The 15365-nt window shown below is 39.5% G+C and overlaps 1 protein-coding gene across 1 annotated transcript in view; it reads left to right on the top strand.

Moving 5' to 3' along the window:
* Nucleotides 1–15365, top strand: part of CERS3 (ceramide synthase 3) — a 134414-nt gene that overhangs the window by 57841 nt on the left and 61208 nt on the right. Inside the window, exons 8-9 of the mRNA XM_040257028.1 lie at nt 4688–4816; nt 8334–8440. Of these exons, the coding sequence (XP_040112962.1) occupies nt 4688–4816; nt 8334–8440 (236 nt within the window). The remainder of the gene's footprint in view (nt 1–4687; nt 4817–8333; nt 8441–15365) is intronic.

Below are 15365 nucleotides of genomic sequence, written 5' to 3'. Positions count from 1 at the left end.
TTTGCCAGCTAAAGTCCATCTTAGTCAAGGCTATGGTTTTTCTAGTAGTCATGTATGGATGTGAGAGTTGGATGTGAAGAAGGCTGAGCACCGAAGAATTGATGCTTTTGAACTGTGGTGTTGGAGAAGACTCTTGAGAGTCCCTTGGACTGCAAGGAGATCCAACCAGTTCATTCTGAAGGAGATAAACCCTGGGATTTCTTTGGAAGGAATGATGCTAAAGCTGAAACTCCAGTACTTTGACCACCTCATGCGAAGAGTTGACTCATTGGAAAAGACTTTGATGCTGGGAGCGATTGGAGGCAGGAGGAGAAGGGGACGACCGAGGATGAGATGGCTGGTTGGCATCACTGACTCGATGGACGGGAGTCTGAGTGAACTCTGGGAGTTGGTGATGGACAGGGAGGCCTGGCATGCTGTGATTCATGGGGTCGCAAAGAGTTGGACGCGACTGAGCGACTGAAGTGAACTGAACTGAACTGATACGTCATATATTTAAAAATACATAGTTTCAGAGACAAAAAACTGTTAAGAATTGGGTAAAGCACAGGCTCTGAAGTCCACTGTCTAAGTGTAGATCCCATCTTCACCACTCATTAACATTTCAAGCTAGTTGATTATATTCACTAAACTTAATCTCCTCATATATAGAGTTAAAAATAGTTTCTATCTCCTCCAGTTGTTGTGAGGATTAAACAAGGTAATCCATATAAATCACTTTCTGGTATATAGAATGTACTCAATAAATTAGGCTGGTATTGTTATTTTATTATTATTTTTTACTTTGGCTACAAGGAAACTGAAATTTTATGTTTTTTTAAAAGCATTAAAAAAATTTTTTTAATGCAAAGTCAAGTGGGCCTTTGGAATCATTACTACCAACAAAGCTAGTGGAGGTGATGAAATTCCAGTTGAACTATTTGAAATCCTAAAAGATGATGCTGTGAAAGTGCTGCACTCAATATGCCAGCAAATTTGCAAAACTCAGCAGTGGCCACAGGACTGGAAAAGGTCAGTTTTCATTCCAGTCCCAAAGAAAGGCAGTGCCAAAGAATGTTCCAACTACTGCACAATTGCACTCATTTTACATGCTAGCAAAGTAATGTTCAAAATTCTCCAAGCCAGGCTTCAGCGATATGTGAACCAGGAAGTTCCAGATGTTCAAGCTGGTTTTAGAAAAGGCAGAGGAACCAGAGATCAAATTGCCAACATCCATTGGATCATCAAAAAAGCAAGAGAGTTCCAGAAAAACATCTACTTCTGCTTTATTGACTATGCCAAAGCCTTTGACTATGTGGATCTAAACAAACTGTGGACAATTCTTGAAGAGATCGGAATACCAGACCGCCTCACCTGCTTTCTGAGAAATCTGTATGCAGGTCAAGCAACAGTTAGAAACAGACATGGAACAACAGATTGGTTCGTAATCAGGAAAGGAGTATGTCAAGGCTGTATATTGTCACCCTGCTTATTTAACTTCTGTGCAGAGTACATCACGTGAAATGTCAGGCTGGATGAAGCACAAGCTGGAATCAAGATTGCCGGGAGAAATATCCATAACCTCAGACATGCAGATGATACAACTCTAAAGGCTGAAAGTGAAGAGGAACTAAAGAGTCTCTTGATGAAAGTGAAAAAGGAGACTGAAAAAGCTGGCATAAAACTCAACATTCAAAAAAATTAAGATGATGACATCTGGTCGCATCACTTCATTGCAAATAGATGGGGAAATGATGGAAACAGTGACAGACTTTATTTTCTTGGGCTCCGAAATCACTGCAGATGGTGACTGCAGCCATGAAATTAAAAGATACTTGCTCCTTGCAAGAAAAGCTATGATCAACCTAGGCAGCATGTTAAAAAGCAGAGACATTACTTAGCTGACAAAGAAAGGTCCCATATAGTCAAAGCTATGCTTTTTCCAGTAGGCATGTATGGATGTGAGCTTTCTTTCTGTAAAGAAAGCTGAGTGCTGAAGAATTGATGCTTTTGAACTGTGGTGTTGAAGACTCTTAAGAGTCTCTTGGACTGTATGGAGATCAAACAGTCAATCTTAAAGGAAATCAGTCCTGAATATTCAATGAAAAGACTGATGCTGAAGCTGAAACTCCAATACTTTGGCCACATGATGCAAAGAACTGACTTATCGGAAAAGACCCTGATGCTGGGAAAGATTGAAGACGAGAGGAGAAGGGGACGACAGAGGATGAGACGGTTGGATGGCATCACCAACTCGACGGAAATGAGTTTGTGCAAGCTCTGGGAGTTGGTGGTGAATAGGGAAGCCTGGCGTGCTGCAGTTCGTGGAGTCAGACATGACTGAGCTATTGAACTGAACTGAAAAACATTTTAATGAAGATATGCACATACCATACAACTCTTCTATCTAAATACATAATACAATGGTTTTTTAAATTATATTTACAGGATTTTGCAATCATCACTACAGTCAATTCTATTTCCATCAGCTTAGATAGAAATTCTGTACCCTTTAATGGTTGCTCCCCAGTTTTTCTAACCTCTACAGACCCAGGCAGCTGCTAACCTACTTTTTGTGTCTATGCATTTGCCTCTTTTGGATATTTTATATAAATGTAGTCATACAATATATGTTTTTTTGTATTAGGTTGATGCAAAAGTAATTGTGGTTTTGCATTGTTGAACTTTCTCATTTGATATTGGAATACATTCTTAAATAAATTGTGATAATATTATACATCATTTTAATGCACATTACTCTTATTTTTTTTTGCTAATGACTTATTACTTGCTGTTTATTTTATATTTTAGACTAGGGATGTTAGGCAAAAAGCAAATTTGAGCATTTTTCTTTTTTGAGTTCAAAATGGGTCGTAAAGCAGCAGAGACAGCTCGCAACATCAATGACACATTTGGCCCAGGAAACTGCTAACGAACCTTCAGTGCGGCAGTGGTTAAAGAAGTTTTGCAAAGGAGATGAGAGCCTTGAACATGAGCACAGTGGCTGGCCATCGGAATATGGCAAAGACCAACTAACTGAAAGCAGTCGTTGAAGGTAATCCTCTTACAACTACTTGAGAAGTTGCCGAAAAAACTGTGTCGGCATTTGAGACAAATTGGAAAGGTGAAAAAGCTTGATAAGTGGGTGCCTTATGAACTGACTGAAAAAAAATTTTTTAATGAACCATTTATTGATCAGTATGTGACAAGTTATAAAAAGTGGATTTTATATGACAACCAGAAATGACCAGCTCAGTGGTTGGACTGAGAAGAAGCCCCAGATCACTTCCCAAAGCCACTGTTTGGTGGTCTGCTGCCTGTCTGATCTACAGCTTTCTGAATCTGAACAAAACTATTACATCTGAGAAGTATGCCAGCAACCTAATGAGATGCTTCGAAAACTGCAATGCCTGCATCTGACGTTGGTCAACAGAAAGGGGCCAGTACTTCTCCATGACAAGGCCAAACTGAATGTCACACAGCCAATGCTTCAGAAGATTAACAAGTTTGGTTATGAAGTTTTGCCTCATCCACAGTATTCTCCTGACCTCTCGCCAACTGACTACCACTTCTTCAAGCATCTCAACAACTTTTTGCAGGCAAAATGCTTCTGCAACCAGCAGGAGTCAGGAAATGCTTTCCCAGAGTTTGCAAATTGAAGCACGGATTTTTATGCTACAAGAATAAACAAACTTATTTTTCACTGGCAAAAATGTGTTGATTGTAATGTTTCCCATTTTGATTAATAAAAATGTGTTTGAGCCTAGTTATAATGATTTAAAATTCACAAAATCCTCAATTACATTTGCACCAACCTAATACCTGGCTTCTTTCACTTAGCATGATGTTTTCAAAGTTCATTCATGTACTTTATTCCTTTTTATTAATGAATAATATTCCATTATGTGGAAATACTACATTTTATCTATTTATCAATTGATAGATATCTGGGTTGTTTCTGCCTTTTTGGCTTTTATGAATAATGCTACTGTGAACATTTATATGAAAATTTTTACATGAACATACATTTTAATTTTTCTCAGATATATACCAAGGGGTGGAACTGCTGTACTATATAGTAGTCCTATATATAACCTTTAGGGGAATTGTCAGACTATTTAACAAAGGAGCCATGCCATTTTACATTCCTACCAGTAATATATAATGGTTCCAACTTCTCAGCATTCTAGCCAGTGCTTATTTTTGTTTGTTGCTTTGTTTAGTATTAGCAAAATACTTCAATATTTCACTAATGTAGTTATTCTACTTTTATTTGTTACTTATTTCATATGCAGTAACTCTTATTTTAATGGTTGTGTAATTTTATTACATCTGTCTTGGAATTAAGCAGGGGATTAACAATAAAGGTAAATGTACATAGGAATATGCTTATGTATATATATGTCTTTTGTATGTGTGTAAAGTGTACATATATCTGGTGTAGGGCAGTGGGAAGAACAGCAGATATTAGGACTTAGATGGCAACTCTTCAGTGTTATCTCAAAGTTAAATGACTTCATCAATGAGGATAACACTTGTTCTATCTCTCTCATAAGAATTGTGTTTAAGAATGAAAGTGAAAGCATTTTACAAATTTCAAAATATGCAGATGTAAGTTGTTAGTTTTTAAATTATTATTATTATCTATTCAACTGATTGGAAAATGGCTGCATTTACTTAATGGTCTCCATTTGCCCTCATTATGTAGGATTTTCTAGCGACTGTCATCCACCACCTGGCTGCTGTCAGTTTGATGAGCTTCTCTTGGTGTGCTAATTATATTCGCAGTGGGACCCTCGTGATGATTGTACATGATGTGGCCGATATTTGGCTAGAGGTAAATGTTTGCCATTAAAAAACTAACAACAGTACCATGTCCTGGGTTAACTGTGACTCTTTACAGGAAGGAAGAACTCTCTCTGAGTGATTTAGCAGAGCTCTCAGTTCTGAAAATACCTGAAGTCTGTGGATATCTCTAGGTCCCCAGATCTTTCAAGCTCAAAGAAAGGAAAGCTTTCAGTTTTTAGTTTCTAATTGTTTTTCTCCATGGTAGTCGAGAAAGGGGTTATTTTGTGGGATTCCATTTATGCAACTTGCATGCAGATATTAGCTTAGGAAGTAAGCTGAGGTATCTGAAGAAAAAATGAATTCTCATCTTTTAAAAGGAAAACTTGGACTATGGCATTGTGGATTTTTAAAGCTGATTGGCCCCATATATTCATGTAAGCCAAAGTTAAATAGGCACTGAATGCTTGCACTGCCCTGCAGGTTCCTCCTCCAGCTTTAAGGAATGAGAATTAATGTTTATTTAAATGATATTTATTTTCTAAGGAAGCAATGTTTCAGAGCAGGAGACTTTAAAACAAGAGTCTTCCTAATCTCGAGCCATACAAAATATAAGAAACAAAGCAAAATTAGGATTGTTTTTTCTACGTGTTTCTGTTGTGTCTTGGTTCTGTTTACCCTGAGACAGTGGGTCCTGCTATACTTAGAGCCACATTGTTCATTATTTACATATACTCATTTATAATGAAAGTGAAAGTTGCTCAGTCGGGTCTGACTCTTTGTGATCTCATGGATTGTACAGTCCATGCAATTCTCCAGGCCAGAATACTGGCATGGGTAGCCTTTCCCTTCTCCAGGGGATCTTCCCAACCCAGGGATTGAACCCAGGTCTCCCACATTGCAGGTGATTCTTTACCAGCTGAGCCACAGGGGAAGCCCAAGCTGGGGGAAATGATACTAACATATTTGCATTCAGGATAACCTCTTGAAGGGCTAATAATTAAATGTAAGTTGATATGGAAGAATTTAATTTAATAAGATCTTGTTCTTCTAGATCAGGATTCAGCAAGTTCAGTTCAGTTCAGTTGCTCAGTCGTATCTGACTCTTTGCAACCCCACGGACTGCAGCACACCAGGCTTCCCTGTCCATCACCAGCTCCTGGAGTCCACTCAAACTCATGTCCATTGAGTCGTTGATGTCATCCAACCATCTCATCCTCTGTCGTCCCCTTCTCCTCCTGCCTTCAATCTTTCCCAGCATCAGGGTCTTTTCAAATGAGTCTGCCCTTCGTATCAGGTGGCCAAAGTATTGGAGTTTCAGCTTCAACATCAGTTTTCCAATGAATATTCAGTACTCATTTCCTTTAGGATGGACTGGTTGGATCTCCTTGCAGTCCAAGGGACTCTCAAGAGTCTTCTCCAACACCACAGTTCAAAGGTATCAATTCTTTGGTGCTCAGCTTTCTTTATAGTCCAACTCTCACACCCATACATGACTACTGGACAAACCATAGCCTTGCTGGATTCAGCAAACTTTTTGGCAGAAAAGCCAGGTAGTAAATCTAGTTTTGTGGACCTCATACGATCTCCTGTCACATATTCTTGTTTTTCTGTTGTTTTTCTTTTTCTTTTATACTCCTTTAAAAATGTGAAAACCATTCTTACCATTCTTAACTCAAGGGGCTGAGCAGCTTTAGTCCCTAGGCTGAACTGTGATTTGCCAAACCCTGTTGTAGATGTAACCAGAAGTCATTTGAAGACATTTCAAAGCAACTGGCTACTGTTAAAATTGGCTAAGTACAGAATTTTGTTTTCTTGTATGTAGCCATAATTAGACATGTAAATCCAGTTCTAAGGGTAAAGGTTATTATATGTGCTTCAGAGCAGCAAGTGACTTAGCAGAAGGAGGATTATGCCAGTTCTTCCATGTCTTGCTCTCTGAATGTAGCCATCTCTGTTATAATCGCCTCCTCCTCCAATCATATCTCAGTAACCTTCCTGAAAATTAAGACCACATTGGCTATGACTTTAAAACTTTGTGCTACTCTGTTCTTCTAGCTCTCTAGTTCAACTGCCCTTGGTGTCCACCATAAAAACAGCTTCACTGCATTACTAAAAGGGAGATTTAGGTATTAGGACTGGAAATAAGCACTGTGTTGTCCCTGCCTACTCTGACATTGATATGACATAGGTTCCCTAGGTGACCTGTTTAGACCTTCCTAAAGATGGAGACTATTCATCTTTCCTGTTCCTCAAAAGAGTTATTGGGTCATTTCTTAGTTCTTTCTTTGCAAGGAAGAACAGCTTCAGCATCTACAGTTTTTATTCATAAGCAGTCTTGTGCCTTCATGTATCTTCATGATCCTCTTTTTCTACATGTTAAGTTTGGATCCAGGACCCAACACTTTAACAGTACCTTGACTGCAAAGGAGAGAGGTTACTGTCTGATATCCATCTTGGCACAGTCCAGGATAGGTGGCATGTGCATGGGTGCAAAGAAGTGCTACTTTGCCAACCCAAGTGGCTCTCTTCACATCTGTGCATATCTCCAGCTTCCTGCCGGGCCTGGCTGCTGACGCTTCAAACAGCTCCCTCTATTCTAAGCTCTGTGAACTTCTGGCTTTCTCCCCATACCCAAGTTGGGCCTCGCTGGCATGCCAGCCTTCCATTTCAGCAGTGAAGGCTACTTCCTTTTGGGCCTCTGCTAACCCCATAGTCTGATCACATTCCTACCCCTTGGTAGGTAGGGAAAAGTATGGAAAATGCAGTGTAAACCATTCCTGAAGTGTAATAAGCTACTTCTCTTGTTCTAGATGGACCTTGACTTTCCTGGGAGATTTCAGTTCTAAAACTGGCAGGCCTAAGCCACACTTCCGCCCAGCTTCCACCCCCAACTTCAGACACTTTCCCATTCAGCCTTGAGCTACACTGGATAATGCAAGAGAATCCTCATTACATTAATACCACATTAAACAGCACTTTCTGTGATTCTTTTTACTCAACACAAATCATAAGAACACTACAGACTAGCATGAAGTAAGCAGGGAAAATCAAGTGCTTGAAACTCTGCTCCAACCAGGATAGGGCCCTAAGGGCTGCCTCCTAACTCCACTCTGTATCATCCGCCTGAAAGTAGCTGCCTTGACTGCAGCATGCCCAGCCCAGGGCTTCACTCATATCCCAGCCTTTCTTCAGTCCAGCTCTCCTCCCAGTTAAATGGAGGACTTCAATAACTGTCAAGCTAACACACATGCTAAAAGGAGTTATGCTAATTTGTAGTGCTTATGTAATACAAGAGTAATATTACAGTCATTCTAACTAATTTTTTAAATGTTGTATTATGCAAGGTTCCAAACATATGACAAGGTAAAGAATATAATGGGCCCAATGGACCCACCATCCAGCTTTAATAGTTATTAATGTGGCCAGTCTTATTTCATCTACTTTTTATCCATAACCCAACTCCCACCAAGATTTTGAAGCAAATCCCAGATATAATTTAATTTATAAATATTTAATTTTACACGACTATCACCCTATCTGAACACAATTTCTTTCTGTTTTCTCAGTCTGCTAAGATGTTTTCTTATGCCGGATGGAAGCAAACCTGTAACACCCTGTTTTTCATCTTCTCCGCCGTGTTTTTGGTCAGTCGCCTCATTATTTTTCCCTTCTGGTGAGTAGACAAGGGGCTGTGTCTGCCTTTGGTCACTCTGCTGAGGTGGCCTTGCATGTTGTTCAGGTTGGAGCATTGCCCTTTCTTTCTCACACTGATCTCCAGCTATTTGTGCCAAGTTTAGCTGGACAGAAGAATGTGAAGGGGTCATTTTTATAGATAATTAAAACCACACCTTCTAATGTGAAAGGCTTGCTACAAAGGAAGATAAAAGATGTGTGACCAGGGGAAAGGAGCATCTTTTACTCTATGTCTGCTCTCATGAACATGGATCTTTTTTGCAATTAACAACTTTTCCAGTTATTCAGTGAAATGTCATTGGTCAGTTATCAGCTCTTTAAAAGAGAGGCCAATTCTGTGTTAAAATTGCAATAATTATAACCACCATTAATTGAATGCCAGGCATTGGATTAGGCCCTTAATACATCTTGGCACTAGCTATACAGCAAACCATAAAGATAAGTGTCATCATTTCCACTTCACATATGACGAAACTGATGCTGATTTCATTCTTCATGATCTCTGGTCCTAACAGTGGTATGGACCACTAGCTCTTGCTCAGTCTGTTGATTTTGTTTAGCCAAGAGCTGGCAGTGCAGAACTTATGTTGTGTCTCTCCTGACAGCCTTTCCTTCAGCAAGTGTAATTTCCCATGTGTTGATTGACAGAAACCAGAGGAAAACTGTGAGGAAGACTTTGAGGGTTTGGAAAGAACAGCTTAAAACTAACTGTAGTTTGGGGCTAGCCTAGGAGTTTCAGATACTCTCAACAGAAAAACTGGCGTTGTTGGAAGTCCTAGGTTCCAGGGGAAAGAGATGGAGACCCAGGTTGCAGGCCTGATTCCTTGTGAGAGGAGAGCACAGAGAAGACTGGTTAGAGAGTTCAAAGGGTACTGGCCACTCTATGGAAGCCAGCTGCGTTCTTTAACACAGGACTGGGTGTCTTGATTAGATACGTTTTCTAGAGAGAAACAGCAGACTGCAGTGATGAATTTCGTGGGTGCAAGTCAGTCCTTGCTGCAAACTTATTACCTGTGCGATCTTGTACAGGTTAGATCAATTTTCTCTGCTTCAGTTTTTCATCTGTAAAATGAAAGGATTGTCACGAGGCTTAAGTGAGATAATAAATATTAAATAGCTTAGAACAGTGTCTGGAACATAGTAAAGACTCAGTAAATGCCCACTGTTATTACTGAAATTATTAATGAGTCTCTGAGAATTTGGAGTTTAATCCAGAATCAAATCTGAGATGCATGTTTAAGATGCTTTTCTTTGTTGATGAATCATATTACCATCACTTTCACTTTGGCTGATTAAGTGTGTTTGTGAAATTAGAATATTGTACAGTATTGATAGGACAAGAATTGACTTGCAGATAGCTTTTTAGTGTGACTTTCATGGTGCTCTGAATCTAGCATATGCCCTCTGCTTATTTTGTTTCAAAGGTGCCATGTGTTCCAGTTATCTATAGCTGTATAACAAACTTTCTAAACAGCTTAGTGGCTTAACACAGTAGTGAGCAAATTTTTTCTATAAAGGGCCATAGAATAACTATTTTAGACTCTAAGAGCCATATATGGTCTCTGTTGCATGTTTTTCTTTGTTTTGTTCTATTTCTTTTACAATCCTTTAAAAATGTACCAAACCCAGCTTAGATCACTGGCTGTAGAAAAACTCTCTACAGGCCAGACTTTATCAACAAGCCGTAGTTGTCAGGCTTCTCTCTTAAAATAACACATTATTATTATCATTATTATTACCTCTTATGGATCTCGGAGTTGACTGACCTCGTTTACATGGTTTTCACTCCTGTGGTTCTAGTCAGATGGTAGCTGGGCAGTCGGAGTTGGAGTTTTCTTGAAGGCTTCCTCAGGCACAAGGTTCAAGTGACACCCATGACGTCAGCTGGTTGATGCGGGTTGTTGGTTGGGACTGCTGCGGGCCTGGCAGCTGGATTGCATGTCCGTGTCCCTTCACTGGCCTGATCTCTTCTGAGGACAGCAGATGGATTTTAAGGGTGAGCAGTGCAAGAGAGAGCTTGGCAGATGCTGTGTTTCCTTTTGTAACTCAGCTTCAGATGTCATAGCATGTCACGTCCAACCTCATTTTCTTCAATGGATCCAGGTCACTAGGCCAGTTCTTATTTAAGGGAAGGAAAATTAGCTTCCATTTCTTGTTGGGAGTAGTTTCAAATAATTTATAGACATTTTAAAAACACATACCATGGAAGTTCTCAGTCTAGAGAACTCTCTGAAAAGCTTCTAAGTATTGCTGCTGTGGTTGATTTGTGGTTCAGCAACAAAGGATCTCACCCAGAACTTTACTTTAACATCTCAAAATCAACAGGCAAGCTTACCCTAGCCTCGCAGACAGCTGAGCATCAGGTCAGGGTTGAGTGATTGGGAGGCGGTGTGTTACTTTCCCACACACCCTCAACTTTAAAATCCTAGACATGAGAACTCATTCTCTTGCCAGCATTTCTGGATTTCAAGGAGAATTAGTTACATGCATTTGGCATGTTCTTGATCTTGATATTTTGCTGAATTCACCAGCTCACTGCAGAGGGCAGCCAATACCACTGTTTGCTGTCTTCAGAGAGTTTGGGCTGCAAATAAGCCAGTATTAGTAGACTTGACTATATAAATTTTTTGTGGGTAAAATTTTTTCTGTACTGATGTTGACTGATCCTCAGTTGGAGGGTTAAAGAAAACCTCAACAAGCTATTGGAAGTTTGGGAGCTAGGTTTTTCATGGTTTTCAAAAGCATCAGTTGTAGTGTATTACTCTGGCTTAAATAGCTATCCCTGTTACACAACCATCTTGTGGTGCCAAAGAGGAAAAGTCAGTTCCTTGTTGTTAGTCTGGCTCCAGACATCTGTCTAAAATTTGTAACTCTGCAGACTCACTTCTTAAGGACATTTTATTAGTCCAGATTTGTTGGGAATTTACCGTGAACCAAACACAGTGCAGACAAGAGGCCCATTTCAAGATTCAAACATTTTAGAGGTGCTGTGGGATGCGATTCCCCATCTAGCTGCTCTGTTCTTCTCAGTTGCTTTTGCTATGCATTTTGTGGTGAGATGAAGGACTGAGTGTGAAGAAAGCTCCTGGGTGTTGCCATCTGAAAGGGATCTGAAACCCTGAGAAAAAGAACAGGAGTTTGACATCACATGTGTCTTTCTCTTTCTTCTCCTTTCCCTTTATTCCCTCAGCCTCAAGCAGGTTTGCTTTCCCCTTGTGAATTTCCTTATGTCTTTGTACAACTGTGTTGCCAGTTCTCCTCTCCTCCAGTTCTTTTCAGGGAACTTATAGCCATTTTTCAGTCAATGTCAGCAAGAGTTACCTGCTTTGATTTCCTGAACATTGCTACTGTCAACATTAGGTAGACAGTCCAGTTGGCACAGGCCAAACTGCTTTAATCTAATTGCTTGGTTACCCTATTTATTTGCGATTTTCTTCAAAAGCATTTAAATTTCAAGCCTCTGTTTTTCACAGAGTTGTATTCCCAACTATTGTATTAAAATAATGGCTGCTATATTTGCAAATTATTGGATGTATTTGTCTACTTTATACAAATACCACCTGAGAATCATTCCCCAACCCAGGGATCCAACCCAGGTCTCCCACATTGCAAGCGGATTCTTTACCAACTGAGCCACCAGGGAAGGCCATTCAGTGAAAAAGATCCTCTAAAGGACGATAAACGATCCCCCTGACTCCTGACAGTTTTTCTCCTTAAATAAAAGGAGCAGATACTGATTTAGCCCCAGATGGTTGACCTGAAGGGAAGGAGTGTGTTGCAGCTGATGTTTCCAGGTAGTGATGGTGGGTCATCGCTCCGTTTCTTGAGCTCATCACCAGATGTTGTGCGGAGCTCACAGATGAATGAGGTGTAGCTCCTCGCCTGCAGGAGTTCATGGCGGCAGTAGGAGAGAGCTTTTTGTATCCACCACCTTATTCATATATTTGAAGAGTATTAATACTGACCTGTGTTTTTTGGATATTCCAAAAAGAAAATAATAAGACATTTCTTTCAAATCAAAACTACAATGAGATATCTCCTCACACTGTTTAGAATGGCTGACCATCATTAAAAAGTCTACAAATAATAAATGCTGGAGAGGATGAAGAGAAAAAGGAACCCTCCTATATTCCTCCACTGTCAGCGGGAATGTAAATTGGTGCAGCCACTAAGGAGAACAATATGGAAGCTTCTTAAAAAACTAAAAATAGAGCTACCATGTAATCCTATAATCCCACTCCTGGGCATATAGGAAAAGATAAAATTCTAATTCAAAAAAATACATGTACCTCAGTGTTCATAGCAGCACTATTTATAATAGCCACAACATGAAAGCAACATAATTTGTCCACTGACAAATTGATAAAGAAGATGTGGTACACATTTACAATGGAATATTACTCGGAAGTAAAAAAGAGTGAAATAATACCATTTGTAGCAACATGGATGGGCTTAGAGATTATCGTATTAAGTGAAATGTCAGACAAAGAAAAATACCATATTGTATCACTCATATGTAGAGTCTAAAAAATGATACAAAGGAACTTACAAAATAGAAATAGAGTCACAAATGTAGAAAACAAAGTTATGGCTACCTAAGGAGAAAGAGAGGGAGGGATAAATTAGGAATTTGAGATTAACAGATACACACAACTGTATTTAAAATAGGTAAAAGACTAAGACCTACAGAGGAATTGTATTCAGTATCTTATAATAACCTACAATGGAAAAAACATTGAAAAATAATAGATACACACATATATATATATATATATCTGAATGACTGCTATACACTTGAAACTAACACAGCATTGTGAATTAACTATACTTCAGTTTTAAAAAGGGTTAAAAAATAAAACATTTCTAACTGTGAAAAATACTCAAACAACTTCCTTACCTCCAAGGATACATATGCTAGTGGTAACTTTATTTCCCCACCACTGGTTCATGGGACCTTGGGCTTCATCTTTTGATGATCCAGGTCTCACTGGTATCAAAAAATGGTACCCTAAGAAGCCTCATATGAAAAAGAATTTTGTGGGCGATGAGACAATATAAACCCTTGAAATGGTTGTTAAAGAGAGGACAGTTTTAAGGAGACACAACAGAGCCAAAAGCCTCCAGCAGTGCTCTCAACTCTCAGCGCCAGGCCAGAGGGCTCTGTTGTAGCTGCGGCTGCTCCCTGGGACCGCCCTGCAGATACGTATCTCAGAACTAGACTTTCCAGTCACATGGCTTCTGGAGGAGACAGCACAAGTCACCGCATGTGTTTGCTCAGAGTCTCGCTCGGTGGGGAGCTCCTGCCACACCCCGCAGGCTTGGCACTTCTGCTGCTGCTTGTAAACTTATGAAAGACAACTACCACAGTCCATAGAACTTTAGAATGAGGGGCCTTATTCATTATTTAGTGCAACCCCTTTATTTGTTTATTTGTATGGAAATCATTTCAAGCTTGCAGAATAATTTCAAGTATATTACAGAGAACTCTTACCTGTTTCTTTTACCCAGATTTGCCAGTTAACATTTCCTTGATTTGCTGTATTTCTTTCTTTTTCTCTCTCAACACACACACACACACACGTACATGCTCACGTGTGTGTGTATATGTGCCTATATATGTATGCACTTATACACACACATTTTTTTCTGAACCAAAGTTGAAACCATCATGCCCTTTTAATCCTAAATAGTTCAGTGTGTATTTCCTAAGGACAGTCTTCTACAGAATCTTCCATCAGTTTCAAGAAAGGTAGCAATCTACCATCCGTGTTTTGGTTTTGTCAATTGATCTGATAGTGCCTTTCATTGCTTTTTTCCCCTCACTACCAGATTTGGCCAGGATCACATTCTGCATTCAGGTGTCATCCACCTGAAATAGTCCTTGTGCTGGGTACTTCTTGCCTTTCATGTCATAGACATTGTTGAAGTATTGCAACTTAGTCTATTTTTCACGTGAGAAGTTAAGATAGTTCTAGGATAGCACTGCTAGTTATGAAAGGATCAAGACCAGAAACAGGACATTTGAAACACAGAACAGGTATGTTTCCAACTAAGTTACTTAATTTGATAAGAGCAGACATGGCTGCCTTGCCTAAGTTTTAGAAAGTTTCTTCAACTATTTGGTCACTTAGAAATATAAGCCATCTCTAAATGTAAGATAGGCAAATTAAACGCCTATAGAACCAATATTTGTTATCCTGAAAAGGCTCAATGCTTACACCCACAATTAGCAAGAAAAAAAGACCTTTAATTTTTATTAGAAAAAAACAACTTTTGGTGACTGTCTTATCCAGCCCAGCAAAACCAACTATACCAACAATATAATTTTTTCAAACCATGTAAACTTTAGCGATTGAAAGTGTAAAGATGGGGAACAAAACCCAAAACAGAGAAAAGGCGAAGCTTTGCCTCCATAGGCACCGTGGTAGTGTGTCCATGTGGACAGGTTAAAAGCCAGTGTACAGAGCAGAACTGAGGAGGATTCTGTGAAAAGGGAGATTCCACAGGCCCCACAGGGAAATGTGCAAGTGTCTGTATGTTCACACCTGTCTGCACACTTGATACATGTGTGTTCAGGACACATACTTGATACACATGTATTTGAGCCACACAACATTTAGACGAGCAGATATGTTTTGTTTTTTTCCTTCCTATTCTTTTTTTGGTAAAGAAGAATAGAGGCTGAGAGATTGGACTATCCTTTAGGTATCATTCTGGATCTCACCCCAAAAGATCTCCCACGATTTCCACTTTTTGTTTCAGTTCAGCTTGTTACATGCTGACTATGTAAACTGTAACTTCACTAGAATCACCTGTGGAGACTTAAAAAAATATTCATGGCCAGGTTCTAATTCAGACCAATTAAACTAGAATCTACAAACTGGACCCAGACGCTGTGTTGCCCT

The sequence above is a fragment of the Oryx dammah genome, unplaced genomic scaffold (genome assembly GCF_014754425.2).
Source record: "Oryx dammah isolate SB20612 unplaced genomic scaffold, SCBI_Odam_1.1 HiC_scaffold_16, whole genome shotgun sequence".
Classification (NCBI taxonomy): domain Eukaryota; kingdom Metazoa; phylum Chordata; class Mammalia; order Artiodactyla; family Bovidae; genus Oryx; species Oryx dammah.
Note: the sequence above shows the minus strand (reverse complement) of the source record. Positions and strands in the feature narration are given on the sequence as shown.